This window comes from Trichomycterus rosablanca, chromosome 8 (genome assembly GCF_030014385.1).
Source record: "Trichomycterus rosablanca isolate fTriRos1 chromosome 8, fTriRos1.hap1, whole genome shotgun sequence".
NCBI lineage: Eukaryota > Metazoa > Chordata > Actinopteri > Siluriformes > Trichomycteridae > Trichomycterus > Trichomycterus rosablanca.
The window spans coordinates 2,207,684-2,232,273 of record NC_085995.1 but is presented as its reverse complement, the minus strand read 5'-3'; the positions used below and the strand labels follow the sequence as shown (position 1 = coordinate 2,232,273).

The 24,590-nt window shown below is 39.8% G+C and overlaps 1 protein-coding gene across 1 annotated transcript; it reads left to right on the top strand.

The window, feature by feature from the left end:
• Positions 1–10,092: 10,092 nt before the first annotated feature.
• Positions 10,093–15,365, top strand: plp1a (proteolipid protein 1a). Its single transcript, XM_063000344.1, has 6 exons — positions 10,093–10,316; positions 11,576–11,732; positions 11,815–11,983; positions 12,372–12,445; positions 13,530–13,595; positions 15,285–15,365. Exons 1-6 carry the CDS (start codon positions 10,117–10,119, stop codon positions 15,363–15,365), a joined length of 747 nt encoding a protein of 248 aa, XP_062856414.1. The 5' UTR covers positions 10,093–10,116.
• Positions 15,366–24,590: the final 9,225 nt, after the last annotated feature.

Below are 24,590 nucleotides of genomic sequence, written 5' to 3'. Positions count from 1 at the left end.
CAATTGCTCAGACAGTATACTGTCACAGTACTGTAAGTCGCTCTGGATAAAAGCATCCGCTAAATGCCGTAAATGTAAATGTGTTTTCTGCAGATACTCCAATTTGCTCCCACCTCCTGAAATCATAAATTATAGATCGCCTGCTCCATTTTTTATTTATTTGGTGTGTTGCAGCCACACTGCTAACAGCTGTATAAAAGCGAACATACTGTATAAAATAAATCTTATGCTTCCAACTTGATCTCAACAGCTTTGCTTGGGGTTTGAACTGTGTATGTACAAAATAAAAGAAAAGGAAGCAGGTTTAGATGATACAGAAGGATAAATTGGCAGTTAGATTGTGTCACACAGTTACTGCACGCAATCGATGTTTGTGATCCACTCCAGATCCTTCTTCAGATTCCGACACACAGAAAAACGATCATATCAGCCTACATCAAACTGTTACGCCACAGTGGAGACAGGAATTTAGAACTGGTGCCAGTACACACGGAAACACCATCACACATTTTACTTTAGATTAGTTCTTACAGAGATGTTACAGAGTTCATACAGAATAGTAAAAAAAAAATAATCACACATCAGCAATTCTTTGGTCAGAATGGATAATTAGAAAGGTTAGAGATGAATGACCAGACTGGTTCACGCTGACTGGGAAGCTGAACTGCATAATGGTCCACCAGCCAAATATCATCTGGTCATTGTGTGTGTGTGTATGTAATTTCCACAGAATAATTCCACTTCATAATGATAGTACACCATCTGTAGATGTCACTCAGTTAATATCAAGACATTCCGATGTCTTATTTCTAAATAAAAACCTTTTTATTGTTATTTTTCTGTTATTTTCGCTCTAGACTGTTATTAAAAAGAATTCTCTAGTTTCCACAAAACAATTCCACTTCATAATGATAGTACACCATCTGTAGATGTCACTCAGTTAATATCAAAACATTCTGATGTATCATTTTTAAATAAAGGCCTTTATATTGTTATTTTTCTATGATTTTTAATCTAGACTGTTATTAAAATAAATCCTTTTGTTTCCACAGAACAATTTCACTTCATAATGATAGTACATCATCTGTACATGTCACTCAGTTAATATAAAGCAATTCTGATGTATCATTTTTAAATAAAGGCCTTTAGTAGTGTAAACTACAGATGGTGTACTATCATTATGAAGTGGAATTATTCTGTGGAAACTAGAGAATTCTTTTTAATAACTCTAGATTGAAAATAATAATAAAAATAACAATATAAAGGCTTTCATTTAAAAATGATATATCAGAATGGTTTGATATTAACTGAGTGTAAACTACAGATGGTGTACTATCATTATGAAGTGGAATTATTCTGTGGAAGCAAGATGATTATTTTTAATAACAGTCTAGACTGAAAATAATAGAAATTTTACAATATAAAAACCTTAATTTAGAAATAATACATCAGAAATGCTTGATATTAACTGAGTGACATCTACAGATGGTGTTCTATCATTATGAAGTGAAATTGTTTTGTGGAAACTAGAGAATTCCTTTTAATAAGTCTATTTGAAATAATGGAAATTTGACAATATAAAAGCCTTTATTTAAAAATGACACATCAGAATTGCTTGATATTAATTGAGTGACATCTACAGATGGTGTACTATCATTACAAAGTGGAATTGTTGTGTGGAAACAAGAGAATTCCTTTTAATTACAGTCTAGATTAAAAATCATAGAAAAATAACAATATAAAGGCTTTTATTTAAAAATGATACATCAGAATGTTTTGATATTAACTGAGTGACATCTACAGATGGTGTACTGTCATTATGAAGTGGAATTATTGTGTGGAAACTAGTGAATTCTTTTTAATTACAGTCTAGAGTTAAAATAATAGAAATGGGGCAATATAAAGTCCGTTATTTAGAAACAATACATCAGAATTGCTTGATATTAACTGAGTGTAATCTACAGATGGTGTACTATCATTATGAAGTGGAATTATTCTGTGGAAACTAAAGAATTCTTTTTAATAACAGTCTAGAGTGAAAATAATAGAAATATAACAATATAAAGGCCTTTATTTAAAAATGACACATCAGAAATGCTTGATATTAACTGAGTGACATCTACAGATGGTGTACTATCATTATGAAGTGGAATTGTTGTGTGGAAACTAGAGAATTCATTTTAATAACAGTCTAGATTTAAAATCATGGAAATTTGACAATATAAAGGCTTTTATTTAAAAACGACACATCAGAATTGCTTGATATTAACTGAGTGACATCTACAGATGGTGTACTATCATTATGAAGTGGAATTGTTGTGTGGAAACAAGTAGATTCCTTTTAATAACAATAAAAATTAAAGAGCTAAGATTAAATTTTAGTTGACTTTAAATTTAAAGTAAAATCATAATGTCAGGTTACTAGCAACTCTTTTTTTCAAAGCTTGAAATTGTATCCCAAATACAGTTTGCAGAAAGAAATTGGTTTATTTAATTATTCAATTTTTAACTGATATATTTATATATTTTTTTAACTGATATATTTACAAATGTTTTAACTGATACATTTTTATATTTTTAACTGTTATATTTATATATTTTTTAGATGATATATTTATATATTTTAACTGATATATTCATATTTTTAAGTGATATTTTTATATATATTTTAACTGATATATTCATATTTTTTAACCAATATATTTATATATATTTGTAACCGATATATTTTTATATTTTTAACTGATATATTTCTATATTTATAACTGATGAAGTCACGTTCAGGTCGTCAGTGACTTTTTTTTATCAGTGTTACCAGACGCTATTACTGTAATGTTTAGTATACGCACATCTTTAGAAACAACGTGGGGGCTGATTTGACTGAGCATTTGGAGGTTGGCTTGACCGCAGTGAGGTGACAGTGCTACCCACCGAGCCACTTTGTCGCTGGATGTACACAAACACATATTCCACCCTGTTGAGGTACTTTTGCGTTTGCGTTTTGTGTTTTTTTTTCTCAACATCCCATTTCATCTTAATGAGGACCTTGGTAATTAGCTCATTAGTTGAGTCAGGTGTGTTACATGAGCTGAGATGATGAATTCTGCAGTGATTCGGTTCATTAGGGCTGCAGTAATGAGATCAACAATATTTAGCTGGAGGCAGGTCGGCCTGCATGGTTACGTTGATGGGAGGTAAATAAAGCATTAATCACCAGTTAAAAATTAATGCATTAATTATAGGAGCTGCGTGTTTGGTCACGTTTAATTTAAAAGGTTTGGCATTTTGTAGGGAGTGGGACTACGGAGAGCAATATTCAGCCAAATTACCTCCTTGTACTGTGGTATTAATCTTCACAAATATGTAAAGCACTCGAGTCTCAACCTACACATCAGATCACGTGATCTGAGAGTATAATTATATTAATTAGGCTGCTTAGCTTTTGTTTTCAGACACAATAGTGGTGCTTTGTTAATGAATATTATCCCAGAAGGGGGAGGAAGAATAAACAGGCGCTCATGCAATGCAAATCATGTAGCTTATACTCTGAACTGAATAAGTGAGAGTGCAGGGAGCCTGACCTTCTCATTCATTCATCCATCCACTCATTCATTTAGTCATTCTGCTGCAGTCCTGCAGCCTGGAGTCCTGCATGCAGCCTGGTCCTTTCTAATGCACTAGTGCTTCAAAAGAGACATTCAGCTTGTGTCCACTGTGCATTGTCCTGTCCTCTCACCCGGAGCAGAAACTGAACTGGGGCTCGATGATCAAGCAGTGAGTCGTGCACCAAACCACCAGCACCACCACCACCACCACACCGCTGCCTTCCAGTCATGGGTGAGTAAATCACACTCGCACTTTTTACATTTCTTATTTTGATTGATATGTGATTTGTTGGTTGTTTGGTTTGAGCTGCTGGAAATAATTTTCAGTCGGGAATTGTTTGTTTGTTTGTTTGTTTGTTGTTTGTGTAGTTAAATGGATAAAGATGCAGATCTTTAGTGCTTGTTCAGCATTTTTTATTTTATTCTGTAAAAATAATCGAGTCTCAGCTGAAAGTTGGATCTTTAGAAGGAAATAATATGATAATAGTGGTTAATAAACTTTATAAGACTTAATAAATAAACCCCAACTATGTGTTGGAGTCTGAAGGGGGAGTTTAAACACGAACGACATGCACGACTCGACTCGATTTGTGGACTGAATTTAAAAATATAAATCATATAAAGTCCTTAATGCTATATTTAACTCCCTGATTTAATGGTTCGATTTGATGGTTAACATGTTAAAACCACAGACTGAACTGGACTGAAAGATGAACTTTAATTCTTTATTCTTTCCACTTGTTGCATCTTTTGTTAGAATTTATTATGTTCTCTCTATGGTTTGTTTAATTGTAAATCTAAATCTAGGCCACCCAGAGAGGATGTAGGTCCTCTGTTTAGTCTGGTTCTTCTTAGGGTGCCTTCTTTGTCATTTTAAAGGAGTTATTCAGGGGTTTTTGGTCCTGGATTCTGTAAAGTTGCTTTGAGACAATATCTATTGTTGAAGCTCTATACAGATAAATTTGACTTGACTAACTAAAGGATATAAATATTTTACACTGGACCAAATGGTTGTTATTACATAATCACTTTATGACTTTATAATTATTGGAGCTAATTGTGAGTATTTTAAATGATTGCAGTGATTCTGTAGGTTCCACATTTCCCTGTTTTTATTCATCTGAAAGCACTATGGTTTACTTTATTTTAATAATATTATTAAATCACAGCCATTATAGTTTTATCATAATTATTATCATGCCAGTCAAGGTGATTAAACTAGGAACTGTTAGTAACTGGCTTTGCAATTAATGTTGACTCTTCGCTATTATAAAAAAATGTGTTATTAAATTTGTGCAATAAACTTTTATATAATATTAAATAATACAGAAAAAGATCATGATGTACGCTGGGAAGATGAGATTAATACTCTGCTGATTATTCAGGCCTAAATGAAATCTTTAATGGTTGTTAAAGAGCTTGTTGGCGTCCTGTTACTTAAAAGTATTTCTTTCTTTCTTTTATTATTACTTTTACTTGCTTACTTTACTCTTTATTTATTTTTATCTTTCTTTCTTACTTGTACTTTTTCTTTCTTCTTTTACTCTTTCTTTTTTCTTTCTTTCTTTCTTTCTTTCTTTTCTTCCTACTTTATTCTTTATTACTTTCTTTCTTGTTCTTTCTTTCTTTATTACTTTGTTTCTTTGTTTCTTTCTTTTTTTTACTTACTTTACTCTCTTTCTTTCTTTCTTTCTTTCTTTCTGTTTCATTCTTTTTTAGTTCCTTATTTCTTACTCTTCTTTCTTTTTGTTTTCCTCTTCCTTTCTTTCTTTCTTTCTTTTACTTAACTCATCTTTCTTTCTTTATTCTTTTTCTTTCTTACTTTACTCTACTTTCTTTCTGTTTCCTTCTTCCTGTCTTTCTTTCTTTTACTTACTTTACTCTTCTTTCTTTCACTTCACTTTTTCTTTCACTTTACTCTTTCTTTCATTCTTAATTTTACTTTTCCTTTCTTTCTTTGCTGAGCAATTTCTAAAAAACTGTAGGATTCTTGTTTATCTTAACATATTTCTACAATAATGCAAAATACATGCATGGAACAGTGGTCTTTTTGCCCAGGTCAGGAAGAAAACTTAAACTCATCTTTTGCTGAAAAAAAAAATTCCAGAATGATCTCATGTAATTCAAGATCAACCGAAAAAAACAGATCTGCAAAAATGACTTTCTATATTCGAGTGAGCTTTATATCACGACAGTTTTGGCTGGGGAGGTGGGAGGGAGGTGAGGCATTTGAAACACAACAACTCTGTACCTACTGTCATGCATGGAGGTGATAGTTTTAGGCTTTGGGGTTAATTTGCTGCAGCATAACTGGAGTATTGGAAGAAGTGGACAGAATAATGAAGCAGGAGGAGAGGCGTCTTAAATCTTGGGTATAATCTGATTTCCAATGGAAAGAAACAAACCAAACAACAAGCTGGAACACGTGAAGCAGCGAAAGCCGTAAGACTTGTTGGTTTTAGCTGCAGGGTTCGGTAAGTGTGTTTAGATTTATTGGTCCAGTAAATCTAAAACAAACAGAAAGAGGCTTTCTAGCACAAACCGTGGTCACGTGAGCGGGGATGTGTTCTGTCTAGATACGATGCCTTCCCACTGAGTAAATATGACAAAAACGCTTCTGTCGTGCTGTCTAGCCAAGCATCGATTTTCTCATCTGCACAAATGGCTGATTGTTAAATTGACATTTGTGATGTAGAAAATCAGGATGAAGAAATTACAGCAGAATCAATGAACAAACACTTTAATTCAGATTAAAGATTTAGGAGTGAATTTATATTTGCATAATGGGCCTGAATATCTTGTGTGTTATGTAGTTCACTGATGTTTGGAACAGCAAATTATACAGTGAAGGAAAAATGTTATTCAAGCACTTTATGTATATTTAATGTAATTCCAGTTTACACTGATCAGCCATAACATTAAAACCACCTTGTTTCTACACTCACTGTCCATTTTATCAGCTCCACTTACTACATAGAACTCTTTGTAGTTCTACAATTACTGACTGTAGTCCATCTGTTTCTCTACATTCTTTGTTACCCCCTTACTGAGTTGATCAGTGGTCACAGGACGCTGCCCATGGGGCGCTGTTGGCTGGATGATTTTGGTTGCTGGACTATTCTCAGTCCAGCAGTGACCGTGAGGTGTTTGATCCACTCATACCAGCACGACACACACTAACACACCACCACCATGTCAGTGTCACTGCAGTGCTGAGAATGATCCACCACCTAAATAATACCTGCTCTGTGGTGGTCCTGTGGGGGTCCTGACCATTGAAGAACAGGGTGAAATATTTATATTAATTTTATGTTATGCTAGCCCACTACGGCTGAGATCTGGGTATTTGCACTCATCAGTGCGCTCTCAGTGCCGGTCCCAAGCCCGGACAGAAATGGGAGGTATGCAGACCAGATCTGCTATGGTGACCCCTAAATACGGGATTAATAATATAAATGAAACTGATGTAGTTAGAAGCACAAAGTTAAAGCTAAAGGAGCTACATTTAAAAACACTTCAATGTAAATAGAGAACAAAGCAATACAAGATTTATGCTCTCTCATTATGATTTCTTAATATCTGCTCTACGATGAGTGTATAGAATCCAGAAGTCACATATGAAGTTGCATGAGCATCATGACCAGGACCAGAGTAATAGGAAAAATTAATCTCACTGGAAAAGCTACAAAAATAAACCATTTCTTATCAGAATAATCTTGAAGCTGTACTTTCTTACTACAGTTTTTATTCCTCTATTAGTTTTATTTCTTAAATCCTCATAAATCCCCACTTTTTTTCTTTATATATACAGTTTTCTGCTTCATGTAGCCACTTATGAACTAAATAGAAACTGTGCCTGCACTGCACAACCAGCATAAACTGGGCAGATACTGGATTGTTAAAATTCCTGTAAAGCAAGTGTCTAAAGTGAACATGTACTCAAACCGTCTTTTATAAGAGACAGGGTGGTTTTATTGCTTTTTATTTATTTATCTTCGTCTTAAGTCACAAATATTATCATCTCTAGATAGTTAAAGGCTTGAATCACTGAAGCTTTATCACTGTGGGATCAACTCCTAAACCCTAACATCACTAACATACCCTGAATAATGGTGTAATGTGCAAAGGAATTTGTCTACACCCCCTCACACCCCCTCAGTATTGATCAGCAAGATGCCTCAGCATCTGCCGTCCTTTAATTGTATTCTGAGGTCACATGCTCTTTAAAAAGCCCCTGTTATACAGTTTTGGCTTCTTTTAGAAACATTAAGGAGTGTGACTGTGGGAATCTATTCCTAATCAGTCAATGTAGGAGTTTAAAAAGTATTCAGTGTTCTTGTTGATTAGGGCTGTGCTAGAAATAGAAAATTGCTGGTTCAAGCCTCTCAACTGCTAGGTTGGCTCTGTTGGACCCTTGAGCATGACTTCTCTCTTAAGGCTTGATTTATATTCTGTCAGAATTAAATATTAACGTGGACTAGGTTTATCTTTAAAGCTGGGAACGATTGCAAGTACCCGTCCATTCAGCAGCACATCCCCCACCACCCCTGCACACCCGCGGTCACAAGCCATCGCCCTCCTCCCCTCTACACCAGCTTTTCAAAAGTCGATCTGTTTGTTGGTGAGGCGGCCGTGCTCTTTTGTTTGCGTCAACATTGCTCGCCCTTGTGTCACCGAGCTGCCCCGAGACAAAGCCCATTGTCAACAGAGTCACAAAAGAGGCGACTGGGCGCCTCGGCCCTCCCATTTTTCTCACACTCTGCGTGCCGCGGTGTACCCCGATATTCACCGAAAGATCCCGGCGAGTCCCTGTGCGCTCGCAGGCGAGCCGGTTTTATGGTGCCAGCTGGTATGATGGTTTGAATGGCTCAGTGTTTGAACCAGGAAGTGTGTGTTAAATCATTTCGATGATTATGAATGCCATCTCTGTATGAAGATGCTATTTCTGTTTGTTTGTGTGGCTGGCATCAGAGCAGCGTTACACTAGTGACTGTCACTGAAGCACGTAAAGAAAAACAAGACTCGTATTAAGCAGACGTTGCTGGTGTTGGCAGATAAATACGTGCGTAGAAGCAGCACTCCAGCTCGAATATAAATTCCATCACGTCCTCCTAGAGAGTCACTTTATACAGATTTTACAGTCGACCTAATCTTGGATCTGATCTACCTATTAAAAGAACTGTAGCAATGGAGCTCGTGCATTCCCATAGTCGTACAGCGGTACCTTAAAACTCGACCTCAGTTGGTTCTGGGAGTGGCTTCAAGTTTTAAAGACGTCGAGTTTCAAGGTATTTTTTCCCATAAGGATGTTTGGGGAAACCTGTTAATGCGTCCATGGTCTGGTGGAACTGCAGATATTTTAGGCTCATGTAAAATAATGAGGTTGTTTTTTACACTTATACACTGAAAATAACACAAGTATGATCTAAAAACTCACTCCATGCTTCTTAATGGTGGAGATGCTTGATCTTGGAATACTGTATTCCGTTCAGTACCGGCGCATTCACATGAAAAGTGACCGAATATTTCCTATGAAGTGTGACAGTAACGTGACTTATTATAGTAAAACAGCGAGTGAGGAATGTGATTAGTGGAGGAACTTATGAGCAGTAATAATGAAGAGAAGTTTAGTGCTCCTGTCTCCTTCTTTTACTACATTAAACCACGTTAAGCTTTATTTTGAACCAGAAGCGTTTTAGACTCTGGGAGAAGCTGATTCTAATTCTCACCATTTCTCAGAAGCTCGAGCTGTAACACAAGTTTAAAAGTGAAACAGGGAGGAAAATCCAGATAAACACAGATACACGTGGAGCTGTAACCCTGGATCTGACGCTTATTCCACACTAATGCCTCACTTCGATGATGGGGCGGTCGGTGGATCGGTGGGTAGCACTGTCGCCTCACAGCAGGGTTCGATCCCCAGGTGGAGTGTGGAGTTTGCATGTTCTCCCCGTGTCTGCGTGGGTTTCCTCCGGGCAGTGTAGCCTAGTGGTTAGAGGACTGGATTAGTAATCATCAGTAATCAGCTGTTGCTTACACTTACACTTCCTGGCAGATGTGGGTCTTGAACCAGTTACCTTTCAAATAATAGTTCAGTAGGATGGTTCTTATGTCGTTCTTTGACTCGTAACTTGATGAGGACGTCGCTAAATATGACTGAAGATTTGATGTAGATTTGTAAACATCACTAAGCTTTGTGGGACATGCAGTCCCGCACTAGAATCCATCCAGACCTTGACTTAAGTACAAGTGTTCTGACTTCAGTGCTCTTTACGCTTGTATTGGCTGGATGCGAGTGCTCGTCGTGAACCCTGAAACGAAAGCGTTTCTTTTATCTGACGTGCGATCAGTCTGTGTAATACGATCATTATCTGATAACAAAGCTGGCGTTACGTGACCGAGTTTGCCTGTGTGGTTTGCCGTCACATGAAAGGAGTCCAGAGTTTGAAAAAGTGTGACGGGATGACCTTTAGATTGACGACGACGATGATGATGATGATGATTAATCCTGATGTGTGTTGTAGGTTGTTACGAGTGCTTCATGAGGTGTCTGGGAGGGATTCCTTACACGTCTGTGGTGGCGACGCTCCTCTGCTTCTCCGGAATCGCCCTGTTCTGTGGCTGTGGGCACCAGGCGCTCACCGAGACTGACCGGCTGATCGAGAACTACTTTGCTCGGAACATTCAGGACTACATCACGCTGACCTACGTGTAAATATAATCTCATTTGTTTCAGGTCCAGATTTAGTGCTGGATCAGATTTACTAAATACATAAGGTTCCGGGTACCAGCCTGAAACGTTTGGTTTTGGATGACCTCTTAACAGATCTCTTAGCCCTCACTAGTTCAAATCTCAGCTGAATGGGCGATGATTGGCTCGTTCGAGGTTAGAAATGCCAAATGTGATTCCTCATAACTGCTGCAATTATGCTCTCTGCTGGCTGATCCTTAGTGCCTGCACAGAACAGGGGATAATGCGGATCATTGTGCGACTCTCTGTGCGCGATACGGATCTCCGTATGAAGTGGAAGGCTTCTGCACCCGTGCCACAGGGGGCGTATTAGTCACGGTGTGTTAGTTGAGGAAGCGACATGCGATCAGCTTCTTTTCACCTGCACAAGGTGGGTTCAGGTGGAGATCCGTATAGCGCACAGAGAGTCTCCATTATTAATTGTCTCTGTGCAAGCGGCATCAACTATAGAGCAAAAATTGTGACAAACAGAATGTCTGTGATGCATTTAAAAACCTTTTTATGCTTTATGCAGTTTAATTTGGCACTCGTGTAACATCAGGGGCTATTATGTAGCCCACCACCTCTGAGATCTGTGTCTTTACAGATATGATTGGCTATGTCTGAGATAGGGACTCGGGGTGTCCAGGATATACCTGCCTTGTGTCCAGTGTTTTCTCTGCTGGCTAATCTATGGCCCCTGCACTGAAACGGGGGATAATAAAGATCATTGTGTGACTAAACAGAAGTGGAAGGCTTCTGCACACGTGTCGGAGGGTGTGTGTTAGTCACAGCTCTCCTCGGTCATGGAGATCCATACAGTTAAATCTGGCACACTGGTAACATCGTAGCCCACCACCGCTGAGATCTGGGTCTTCACAGATATGATTGGCTACGTCTGAGATAGAGACTTGGGGTGTCCAGGATTTCCTGGTGGGACAGGAACTGCCACAATCCTGCCCAGAATAAAGCGGCTGATGAATTCTTTTCCATTTTTTATTTTCCATGATTATTATGTTTTAAGTACAATTAGTAATAACTGGAACTGATATCCATCTAAAAAATACCCTTAAGGTACGTTTTTATCTCAGAGTTGTGACGGGTACCTTAGATTATGGTGTAATTATGTCCATTGTGCCATGGAAGATAAATTGCTCCATTACCAGCTCTCTCTGCTCATACTCATTATGTGTGCTTCATTTTCTTTCATCATGATATACGATACTGATCTCTCTCGCAGCATCGAGTACTTTCAGTACATCATCTACGGCCTGGCTACGTTTTTCTTCCTCTACTGCATCGCGCTGCTGGCCGAGGGATTTTACACCACCAGCGTGGCCAAGCAAACGTTCGGAGAGTTCAGGAGCACCAACTGCGGCCGCTGCCTCAGCACCACGGTAAGAACGCTGAAACGTTAGTGAGACCTGCTTGACGAGAAGAAGGTAGTAGATTGACTCCTGCGCTCCTTTATATTCGCAGTTCATCGTGATCACGTATTTTCTGGCTGTCGTCTGGCTGCTGGTCTTCGCCTTCTCCGCGCTCCCCGTCTTCTTCTTCTATAACATGGCCTCCACGTGTCGCACCATCGACTTTCTGTCCGAGACGCCCTCCAGCATCAATCAGCTGTGCGTGGACGCCAGACAGTTCGGTAATGAACTTACGCTTTTTATTTATCCAGCTCAACCTAATCACATCACGCGCCGTCAACTTACTCCACCACGAGCTGTATGAGGGTGGCACTCCCACAGTCTAAAGACGTGCAAGTGAGGTGATAGTTCTTGATCTTGTCGCTTGAGTGGTGCAGCGCTGAACCCACTACTGCAGTGATCATGGAGTCCAAAGTTCAAATCTCTGCAGTGCTATCAGTGCAGGTCCCAAGCCTGGATAGAAATAGTGCTGCGTGAGGAAGGGCATCCAGCATAATAACTGTGCCAAGTCTGGTATGAGGACCCAGATCTGCTTTGACGACCCCGAAATACAGGAGCAGCCAAAATAACATAAAAAATAAATGATGGTCTTTGATCTCGTCGTTTCAGGTTTACTTCCGTGGAACGCCGTGCCGGGGAGAGCGTGTGGGATGTCTCTGTCCAACATCTGCAAAACAAGAGAGGTGAGTCAGGTTCTCAGGTAAAGTTCCATCTCTCAGGGATTCCTGGGAAAAGCGACCTCAGGTGCTGGTCCAAGCTATCCTGATAAACAGTAAACGGGAACCTACGACAGTGTATTAGGGCCATTTTTGAGAATGATGTTGAAATATTAAGGTTTTAGAACCCTCCTGGTGTTAAAATGAAGAACGTTGAGGATAAAGTTCTACTTTCGTAATCCTCAATCTCCTGACTCATCAGCAGCTTATTATTAGTATAAAAACCCTGAAGAAGAAAGAACCAGACTTTTGTTGTCTCTTTTGTTGAAGCAGAACTTGTAGATTGTGCAACTTGCAGATTATGCTTCTTTAAACTGACAAACCTAAAACGGCCATCCTAGCAAACACGCTTCAGCCATAATATTTCACATTTATTCTCCAAATAATTTAGGTTTTATTTGCCAAATCATTTTGACTTTATTCTCCAAATAATTACGACTTTATTTCCCAAATAATTACGACTTTATTCCCCAAATAATTACGACTTTATTCCCCAAATAATTACCAGCTCTTCATAACCTCACGTCTTCTTAACTGTCTGAACTATTTATTCCTTACAAACCAACCTGCACTCACAGGTCATTGTCTGCTGGATTACTCAGCATCACACCATCCAGCATACATGGGTTTGGTGATCGTGTCTTCTCTAGGCTGGGCCCCATGTCTCTGGAACTCTCTTCCACCTTGTGTCCAACAGGGCGACACCATTTCTACATTTCAAACTGGACTGAAAATGTTTTCTCATTTAAAACTGCCCACATTTTTTAATCTTCCCTGTTTTTCTTGTCTGTAGAAATGTATGCCTTTGAGTTACTGAAAAGTGCTGTACAAGTATTATTGTTATTATTATTATTATTATTATTATTATTCAGTGTAAGGAATATGCAGTAATATAGCCAATTGGAAGGGCTACTGCTTTTCCAATAGCACTGTTGTCCTGTTTCATAGTTTCTACTGGATATTGTGCATTAATTTACCATAAAAAAACCATGAATTTAATTTTCTGTTACTGAACACTTCTGTGATTCTGAAATGTGGTCTTGGTTTTCAGTTTTTCCTGACGTATGATCTCTACGTGGCCGCCTTCGCCGGAGCTGGGATCACACTGCTGGCTCTGGTGAGTAGAATGTAGCTGTAGGTGTTGAGGAATGTAAGTCCTCCATTAATGATGAGCTCTGCGTCCGTCCAAACTCGGCTCGACTCTCACGATGAATGCGATGCTGTGATTTAGGTGTGGTTTTAAAATTGGTAAACAGTAATGCTCGGTTAATGTTGGAAGGCTGGAGAGCGTGTGAACCGCACCGAGTCGGACTGATTGTAAACATTACTGTAAACGTTCCTGTTAGTTGTTCTAGGCAGCCGTCCAAGAGCTCTTTAGTCCTCACAATCTTTAGTCCTCATGTTATAAACAAGGTCATGTTCCTTAGTAAGTTGCTAGCAAGTCATATTATTGCTACTGGGGCAAAACAGACCTGCTGTTGTATCCACTGGAGCCAAAATAACCCCCCACTCCCCCCCAGTAATCTGATCTGGTTTGTATTTGTGATTCTGACTGTTCCTAATTTTATATAAACTACAAATGAACAGTATTTTTATATTGATACACTTCTTAATTGTAATAGCAATGTGCAGAAACACACGGTGGGGTTTGAAACACTTGAGCTGTGTGAGATATACCATCACTGAATGACGTGTACACATGTGACTTCTCTTGTTAATGCCAGTCTGGGGGTGTAAAACCACAAAAGGGTTTTTCTTCCTCTTCATGTGAAAGTTTGAGCTGTCACAAAACAGCTAAAAATAGCTACAAATAAGCTCTACATACTGTCTTTGTAATAATCAGTTTAGTACTACTACTGTAATAATAATAATAAATGATAATAAAATGGTAATAATAATGATGGTGATATTACAATACTATATACTACTAATACCAATACTACAATGACTACTACTAATAATAATTATAACAGACTTAATAATACTAAAAATAAAACTAATACTACAACCACAAATAATAATAGACTCACTAGTAGTAATAATACTATAAAAAAATTAATACTACAACCACTACTACTACTACTAATAATAATAATAATAGATGCACTAGTAATAATGCTAATAAAATAATATAAAACTACTTCTACTAATAATAATAACAGACTCGCTAGTAGTAATACTAAAAAATAATACTACAGCTACTACTGCTAATAATAGTAATAGACTCACTAGTAGTAATACTAAAAATAAAACTAATACTACAACCACTACTACTATAATTAATAATAGATGCACTAGTAGTAATAATACTAATAAAATTATACTAATAATAGTACACCCACTACTACTGCTAATAATAATACTACTAATAGACTCACTAGTAAGAATACTAATAAAATAATACTAAAAATAAAACTGATACTACTACTACTACTAATAATAATAATAATAGACTCTCTAGTAGTAATAATACTAAAATAAAACTAATACTACTACTACTGCTAATAATAATAAAAATAACTTTTGTTTATACTGTTCATTTTGAGAAATGTCAGTGCTTAATACAAGATAAAAATGGAAATAAAGCTTGTTTATGGTAAATAAAGCTCTGACCCAGATGCCTCTTTCTACTGGAGTAAAATAAATACAATATTTATATTCTTTAATCTTTGTGTTTATAATGAGTTTAAATGTATAGAGAAATTTTCAGACCAGTTTCAGTAGTGACTTTTTTTTGGTTGTTGGTTCTTTGCTCTCCCTGATCTGTGGCTGCCCGTCCTCTTTCTCTTTCTCTGTCTCTCTGTAGCTCACGTACACCGTCTCCACCACCTATAGCTTTGCAGTTCTGCGCTACCTCGGGAGGAAAGGTTTGGGTGCACGGTGTTAAACCTGCTTCTGTTTCCCTCCTGCTGCGGTCCATGCTGGTCCAGTCCGCGGTGCACTACACACCAGAGGATTGATTTCACCTTCCTGCTCACACTGATCACTCTTCAGGGTTTTGCGGGAATCTCTGTTTGTCCAGCAGGTGGCGCTAAAGATCTGAACTGTGGAGCAGTGTGTCAGGACTACAAACCCTGTAATGACTGTAGTTTACTTTGTTGTGTTTGCTTCATGATTCCAGAGGAGTCTTTATAGCTTACTAGTGTCTTATCAAATGGATGAGGACTCGGCCGCATGGGTTCGGTTCTTCTGCTCTGAGGCTTTCTCATCAGTGTGGTGTTGGTACTGGGATGCACAGTATTATGTAGAATTAGATTTGTTTACATTTTTTAGTTGTATTTTAGTTTGTATTTTATTAGTTTTTTATTATTATTATTTAAATATTAAATGGCATTCTTGTGTCTTACATACAAGTGCCTACATCCTTCACTAGCTGTAGGATGGTAGTTTATCCTAAAGCCCATATAATATGGGTGCCACTCAGTCTTACTTTCTATTTTTACGTTTTTACGGTTTATGTAGATTAATAGATGTCAGATAAAATAATAGCTTCTGTAATTGTAGTACATTTTTTAAGAATAAGAGAACAGATTAAACACGCTCTGGGTGATATTATTGATATCCTTTCCTTTGCGGGCACAGTGGCATCACATTAAGTCCCCGTGGTGTCCAGACACACCGGTATGAGTGACCTGTATCTGGGGGAGGACGAGCATCCGTCAGACACAATCTGCCTTCAATAAAGAGCACTTCTCATCAGGACCTACAATTCACATATTTAGTATCTAAAACGAAGTATTTCAATTTAGCCAAGCATGTAAAAAGGCAGAAATACACCGATCAGCCATTTTATCAGCTCCACTTACCATATAGAAGCACTTTGTAGTTCTACAATTACTGACTGTAGTCCATCTGTTTCTCCACATACTGTATTAACCTGCTTTCACCCTGTTCTTCAATGGTCAGGACCACCACAGAGCAGGTATTATTTAGGTGGTGGATCATTCTCAGCACTGCAGTGACACTGACATGGTGGTGTTGTGTTCGTGTGTGTTGTGCTGGTATGAGTGGATCAGACACAGCAGTGCTGCTGGAGTTTTTAAACACCTCACTGTCACTGCTGGACTGAGAATAGTCCACCAACCAACTGACAATGGCACCTTCCAATGGCTAGGCTATTTCGCCCCCTTTCTCCCCCCCCCCCTTCATTGGACATTAGTCAATCATGTCCACGCAGATGCGACAGGTCGATAGCGCCACTGATTCAAACCCTGGATCCTCAGAGCTCAGCAACCATGACGGGGAAGGAGCTTTCTGAACTTTTCAGGGACTAAACGAACACCTACCGAGCAACAATAAACACCTTAAACGTTCTTGTCGGCACAATTGGTTTAAAAACTCCCACTGATCGTGTTGTGAAATCTCGTACCTGCTCGGGGATTCTCACAGAAGAGTTGCAGGAGGACCTGAAAGCAGCAGGAACAATTCACACCCGACAATTTAGGACAAAGATTAAACAAAACTCTCGTTCTGTTTGCAGCATCATATGACGTAGCTGCTCCTCTGCAAACAGTACTGAGAAAACCAAGGTACTAAATCTGTACGTTTCAACTAGACAAATCACTGAGCTATAATAACTCGAGACTAGATTCAATACAGAAGGTGAAGGAGGTTTAATCCTGATCTTAGCTAGAGGATATAGAATCCTGTGTATGTCTAATTAGTGCGAATTAGCCCTATTGATATGGGCACAGAGAAGCCAGATATGATTGAACTCGAAGGACCTAAAGTTTAGATTTGTGTCTGAAGGCTGCTTCGTTCCCCCTCCAGCGTTCAGTGTCCATCCAAAATGCTCAAATCTAAAATGATCTGTGTTTGATTCGTGCCTGTAACCATCAGGAAAAACTGTAGTTATTATATAACACGTTAATCTAGACAAATGTTTCCTTACTAATGTACTAGCTGTTTGCAGCAAATTGTTGACTTTGTTTTACTAGCATTGATTGTTAGATGTGTTTTTAAGTTGAACCCTTTTGAAAGGCTGATTTTTGGTAATAAATAAAATAAAAATCTGACAAGTTGCGTTCTTCCTGTATGGATGGTTTGGCCTGGTGCTGAACAACGTCCGCTTTACTTCCCTGAATCTTTCCTCCCAATCTAGTCGTATCCAATTACCTGATTTGTATTTCTGCCTCGTCTTCTGCAGACCACTTCTGACCGCTTCTTTTCACCTGCAGGATGGAGAGTCACTTGCACATCTTCATTATCCTCTGTCTCGTTATCCTCAGATCAGCCAGCAGAGGCCATAATTGCAGCAGATATGAGAAATCCCTACGGCACTCTTTCCCTCAGACAAGCCGATTGTTGAGCAGAGCCGAGATTCTAACCTGCAAGTTCGAGTTTTCGGTAGTGGAGATCAATGTGTGACTCTCCGTGCGCGATACGGGTCTTCATATGGACCCTCCTTGTGCAGGTAAAAAGTGGTCGGTGCGGCACGTGTGTTGGAGGGAGCATGTTAGTTATGGGTGATTGAATATGACCAAATTGGGAGGAAATTTGGTGAAAAATGCATAAAAAAGGAAAGAAATAGGTTGGCAGCCTGTCTGGATTTCATTCTCTGCCTTGTGCTTGGTGTTTTTGGGTGACACTGGGCCCACTGCAACCCTGACTAATGAATTGGTTAGTGAAACGTCTCAATTAGCAACATTTACAGTTCAAATGTTTTCCTGATCACTTTGATTAGTTGGTTTTAAAGAGGCTTTGGTAAGTGATGAGTCTGGAAGAATTTCTCTTTTTCTCGTCGGCAGGGTCTCTGTTCTCTCCACCTGACCACACGACGGTTCACGCTGAGACCGAAGCGGTGCAGAGAAATAGATGAGAGGAAACACCGACGTCCCGATATCTGTTCTCCTTATTCATTCAACCCTAATAAGAACATTTGAAATTATTCATATATTGGAAATAAAACCATGTTTGTCTTAAAAGGCATAATGAGACGTTGCCAGAATCATGCCAGTAGATGTGCTGGCTTGACCGGTCATTGCAGTGGTGATGCCTTACATTACATTGCCGCATCACTAATCTTCTATCTGTAGGTTTTGTTTTGTATCGTCTCTATGTTGATAAATAATGCACAGGAATTCGCCTTTTGTGCTACAGTCTTAGTCATTTCCAATTCCCACACTGGCCAGAGAGCTACAAACTAGCAAAGTCCAACTCCTACATGTGTGTATCCACTGACCGCTTCGTCACTCTTACAAAGAGGTTTAACGTATACCGGTGCTCACACTATGCTCTCTGTATTTCTTTACCGCTCGTCCCACACTTCAACATGACAGTAGGGGTCACTGTTTGACAACAGAGAGATGAATCCTCGTTCAGGGTCGAATGGTGCATGTTGAACGCCCATCTGCCCAAGTGCACCAACAATTAAGTAATCTTTAATTAAAACATTATTATGAGCATACTTTAGATAGAATCGGTTCAAGATTGACTAGAAATGAAAATGTAGTCCATGCTGTTTCCCTTTTTGGATCAGTTGGATCAGTCATTTATTCTTGGAATAAATCAATTTAATTAAACAAATGCATAAATACGTATATTCAGTGTGACATTTCTCACCCACCTTCCCACACAGTAATTGTGCACTTATATAAAAGCTTTTTAAGTATGTTTAGCTTCAAATACATTTCTATACATGTTGAATTTTAAAATCATTTGCCAGCATGTTGGTTGGCACAGTGCCTGACAGCTCCAGCAATTGACCCTGATCTCCAGCTACTTATACTGTAGTTTGGGATGTTCTTCCTACGTTTTAGTGGAGTCCAGTAGGTGGTTTGGATACTTAAAATAGCACTGACATATACAGTCAAAAGTGGGCAGCACAAATTTGGCTCGGTGGATAGCACCGTCACCTCACAGCAAGAAGGTCCTGGGTTCGATTCCCAGGTGGAGCGGTCCTTTCTGTATGGGTTTGCTTAGGGAGCTCCAGTTTCCTCTCACAGTCCACAGACGTGCAAGTGAGGTGAACTGGAGATACAAAACCGTCCAGGACTGTGTTTGATATTAAACTTGAACCGATTAATCTGATGAAGTTCTGTCATAAATGTAACCAAAGTTTGTAAAACATGACGTTAAAATTCTAATAAATAAATATTAGTTTTATGTAGGGTGACCACACGTCCTCTTTTTCCCCGGACATGTCCTCTTTTTGGAACCTTAAAAAAGGTGTCCAGACAAGATTTCTAAATCATCAAAAGTGTCCAGGGTTCAGCTTTTCTAGTCTTCACTCACTTCTGTGTGTGTTTTTGCACCGATTTCACTTTTGTTTTTGCATTTCACAACACTGATTAAAAAAATATAAAACTTCTGATTCAACACGAGATCTGTTCGGTTCTAAATAAAGTTTACTCATCAGAACCGAAGCCTCCCTTTTGTCTCATCCATCGTCCTGTGCAAAGCCGTCGCCTCCAGTTTTAACAAGGTCCTCATAAATATAAGATCGCTACATGAAAGATGAATGTAGTGCTTATGAATGTGTTATGAAGGGCTGGCGTAGGCTCCCTTCAAACAGAGTCAAACAGAAAAACGAGTTCATAAATGTGCAATGTTGCCACAGGCTGATGTCACTGATAACGACGTGTTTTATTTTATAATGCAGGAGAGCTTCTCTTCAGGGTTTTAGTTTATTTTTTGCACATATACTACAGTATATGGACAAAAGTATTGGGACACCCCTTCTATTTACTAAAATGTGTACTGAATCAATCATATAAAGGGAATTTTATGCATCCACATTTCTATTCCTGATCCAGCATGAGTGTAGCTCGGTTTAAAGAAACTCCAGTGTCCTGCACAGAGTCCTGACCTCAACCCTACTAAACAGCTCTGGAATGAACTGGAACCAGAACCATATGAACCTTTTTTTGACCAAATGGGCACAAATTCCCTTAGACATACTGCAAACTTTTGTGAGAAACCTTCTCAGAAGAGCGGCTGTTTTTCTAGCTGAAAGGATCTAATACAGTAGCAGTCACTACATTTACATTTTGTAGATTTTGCAATGACAGTGTACACAGATCAGTATTGTGTTGGTCCCCCTTTTGCTGCCAAAACAGCCCAGCAACTGTGATGCTCTGTGTATTCTGACACCAATCAGAACCAGCATGAACTTCTTCAGCTGTTTGAGCTACAGCAGCTCATCTGTTGGATCAGACCACACGTGCATCACTGAGCCTTGGTCGCCCATGACCCTGTCGCCGGTTTACCACTGTTCCTTCCTTGGAGCACTTTTGATAGATACTGACCCCTGCAGACCGGGAACACCCCACAAGAGCTGCAGTTTTGGAGATGCTCTGACCCAGTCGTCTAGCCATCACAATCTGGCCCTCGTCAACTCGCTCAGATCCTCACGCTCGTCCATTTTTCCTGCTACTAACATCAACTTTGAGGATAAAATGTTCACTTGCTGCCTAATATATCCCCCCCACTAACAGGTGCCGTGATGAAGAGATAATCAGTGTTTTGGTCATATAGTGTATGATGTAACATGTTCTTACCTGGGTTTAATGTTTCTTTGTAAGCTAGAACAGATGAATAAAACACGCCACACGTTGTCGGTCGTTAGGTTTATTTATTACACGGGTTTTTGATATTCACATCATGTCCAGTCCATAAACAAAAGCAGTCTCGGCCTCGGTCATCGCGCCGGCGGATAGATGATGACATGAAGCACATAAAGAGAATACATGTGGCATGGCGGACATTATGTTCCGATTATATCAGGACGGTATTTGGAATAAACATCCAGTGGAACCCAAACAGGATTAACTATCAGTCTTAAAGCCTGTGCTTACACTGAGGAAAAGAACATCAATCAGACTGACCATTCTATACGTGTAAATGGATTTTTTATATAAGAAATAATGTCTAATTGCTGCCCTATTAAAGGAAAATACCAGACAAGTAAAGAACACGCAGTTATAAACTCATCCTGGTCTGTTACTGTATTTTCCTTTACCAGGACAGTTCGGATGGGCGTTAGCCTGCTGATCCCTTTGCCACATTTCATTTCCATCAACCGATTTATCCTGGTCAGGGTCACAGTGGGTCTGGTGTATACGTTTATACCAGGAAACATAGTAAGGCAGGAATATCTCGTATAGGGTGTCAAACCATCACAGACGTAGCAGATCGTGTCTGTTTAGACGTCCAGACGGCACCTCCGAGATTCGAACCTGGAAGTCATCGATGGTGGGGTAGCGTAACAGACCGCCGTGCCACACAAGCACCCCATAATTTAGAAGGAAAAGCCATAAACAGCATTTTGTAGGGGCTAGGTGATGTTTAGTCGGTTATATTAATTAAAAATAAGGATTAAACTTCAATTCCAACCTGCTAGCCAATCAGAATCAGAGATTTGACGTGGCCGTGGTACACCTAATGATGACAACCTGGGCACTCGGCATGCTGCGCTCTGCTACCGGCAGGCTGGGCGCCGATACGGACAATGATCGGCTCGTACGAGGGTGGGAGTGTCGTAAAGGATTCTTAATACCTGCTGCAGTTATGACCTCTGCTGGTCAATCGATGGTACTGCACTGCACAGAGACGGGGGATAATAGAGATCAGTGCATGACTCTCAGTGTGCAATACAGTGTTCATCTCCATATGAACCCGCCTCATGTAGGTGAAAAGAAGCGGTGGTCTGGGTCAGGAGTGGAGGTCTGCAGCAGTAGAGGAAACGAATAGCGATCAGGTAATTGGATATGATGGAAATTATGGAAAAAATACATTAAAAAGAAAGAAATGAATCACAGTGAGCTCAGTTTAACCCGGTGCCTCGATTTCATGCTCGGCCTCCCACAGGCAGATAAATATTGACTTCTAATACCGAGAATTAATACTAGTATTGCTGTACGTAACAGAAATAACACAGTGTCACGACTGCTTCACAGTGAACAGTTCTCAATAAATACCCACGTACCTGTGTGTACCTGCGATGCGTGAACATTTCCGTTTTTACATTCGTAATAAAATACAAATATAAATAGTCAAGAATCGACATCCTTTCAATAATCAGCCCACATATTAATACTTTTAATACATATTAAGTCTTTTCATCCATTCCAGTAAACATATTTTGTTTGTTTGTACGATTCCTTTGGCCTTTTTTCTGTAACTTAGGTGATTAAACCCCCTAAAAAAGCACAACAAATAAATATGTCATGTTTTTAAGCTCATCATATATTCATTTATTTGTGTGTGTATGTGTTGTGGTAGGTGGGAGAAAATCAAAGTGCCGAGTACAAGGCGCAAGGCTCGAACCCAGGTGGTGCAGCAGGACATTCCACTAGCACACCAGCGCCGAGTTTCTGAACTCCTTTCGACTGGGCGCCATCTAGCGGGCATAATTGGCAGTGCCTGCAGCAGACACGTTTCTGCTAGGGAGGGATGACCGGACTATGTTTGGGTGGGGTCTTCAAACGCTGTGTAAGGACGCTGATTGGCAGATGGAGAGGCGCCTGTGCAGAGTGCATGGGTGAAAAAGGGTTCCGTTGAGGGCTGCACGGGGGTCGGAGGAGGCGTGAGCAGCAATATACCCACCTCGACTGCAATCAGGGATCCACCAGCAGCAGAAGACAGATTGTTTCTAATATTTTGGACGACGGAAGATGCTCGTAATAGACGTTTAATTGCATTTAATGCGAGGAATTACACTCGTATACATAATTATGCTGACGTCCTAACATATTAGATACTTTTTAATATGTAGTGAGTGAGTTTGAGATGCAGGAGCACATCTCGGTGTGAATTAATGCAGTTTTTTAACCGTAATAATACTAATACAGTCAGTGCTGGATCTGTGCAGCCTTAGTGCATGAAGATAGTACGCTAGATAAAGCACAGTGGGGTGAGAAAATGCGGTACTTTATGCCACAGCAGCGAAGACGAGGACCATCAATCAGGTTAATGCAACACGGCACGGACTTCTCAGGCCCGAGCGAACTCGGAACTCCATCGACTACAGGAGAGACCAGCGAATATCAGGTCTGGTGCTGCTCACACTGGAAGAACAGGGGTGTCGTTTCAATAAAATTAAAATCCTTATATGTATTAAAATCGTACCGAAGTAACAGGACGTCTGTGTTAAACACAAGACGCCAGTAAATGTGCTTCGGTTGGTTGTTTTTTCAGTACATTCAAACAAGAACAAACATCTTTTCCAGCTTCGGAAGTACAAGGCAGCGAAGCGATGAGGCGTGGAAGTGCTGAACCCTTAAAAAACCCTAAAGCACGAGCGCTCCTGACTGTTACCTGCTCTGGAGCGAGATGCCGAGGACCGAACGTGAACACAAACGAACGTATGTGGGTTAACCGAGGCCTAAACGAAGCACGGACGAACTGTGTTATCGCAGACAGCATCGTCTATTTTCGTTACACCACGAGTACACACAGATCAGCCATAACATTAAAACCACCTCACTGTCCATTTTATCAGCTCCACTTACCATACAGAAGCACTTTGTAGTTCTACAATTACTGACTGTAGTCCATCTGTTTCTCTGCTGTTCTTCAATGGTCAGGACCCCCACAGAGCAGGTATTATTTAGGTGGTGGATGATTCTCAGCACTGCAGTGACACTGACATGGTGGTGGTGTGTTAGTGTGTGTTGTGCTGGTATGAGTGGATCAGACACAGCAGCGCTGCTGGAGTTTTTAAACACCGTGTCCACTCACTGTCCACTCTATTAGACACTCCTACCTAGTCGGTCCACCTTGTAGATGTAAAGTCAGAGACGATCGCTCATCTATTGCTGCTGTTTGAGTCGGTCATCTTCTAGACCGTCATCGGTGGTCACAGGACGCCGCCCACGGGGCGTTGTTGGCTGGATATTTTTGGTTGGTGGACTATTCTCAGTCCAGCAGTGACAGTGAGGTGTTTAAAAACTCCAGCAGCACTGCTGTGTCACACCACCACCATGTCAGTGTCACTGCAGTGCTGAGAATGATCCACCACCTAAATAATACCTGCTCTGTGGTGGTCCTGTGGGGGTCCTGACCATTGAAGAACAGGGTAAAAGGGGGCTAACAAAGCATGTAGAGAAGCAGATGGACTACAGTCAGTAATTGTAGAACTACAAAGTGCTTCTATATGGTAAGTGGAGCTGAT

Bases quoted from the DNA above. Each gene is read 5' to 3' on its own strand.
- plp1a (XM_063000344.1), top strand. From the start codon at position 10,117: ATGTGTGTTGTAGGTTGTTACGAGTGCTTCATGAGGTGTCTGGGAGGG. The intron at 11,984-12,371 runs GTAATGAACTTA...TCGTCGTTTCAG, and splicing joins CGTGGACGCCAGACAGTTCG to GTTTACTTCCGTGGAACGCC. The intron at 12,446-13,529 runs GTGAGTCAGGTT...CTTGGTTTTCAG, and splicing joins ACATCTGCAAAACAAGAGAG to TTTTTCCTGACGTATGATCT.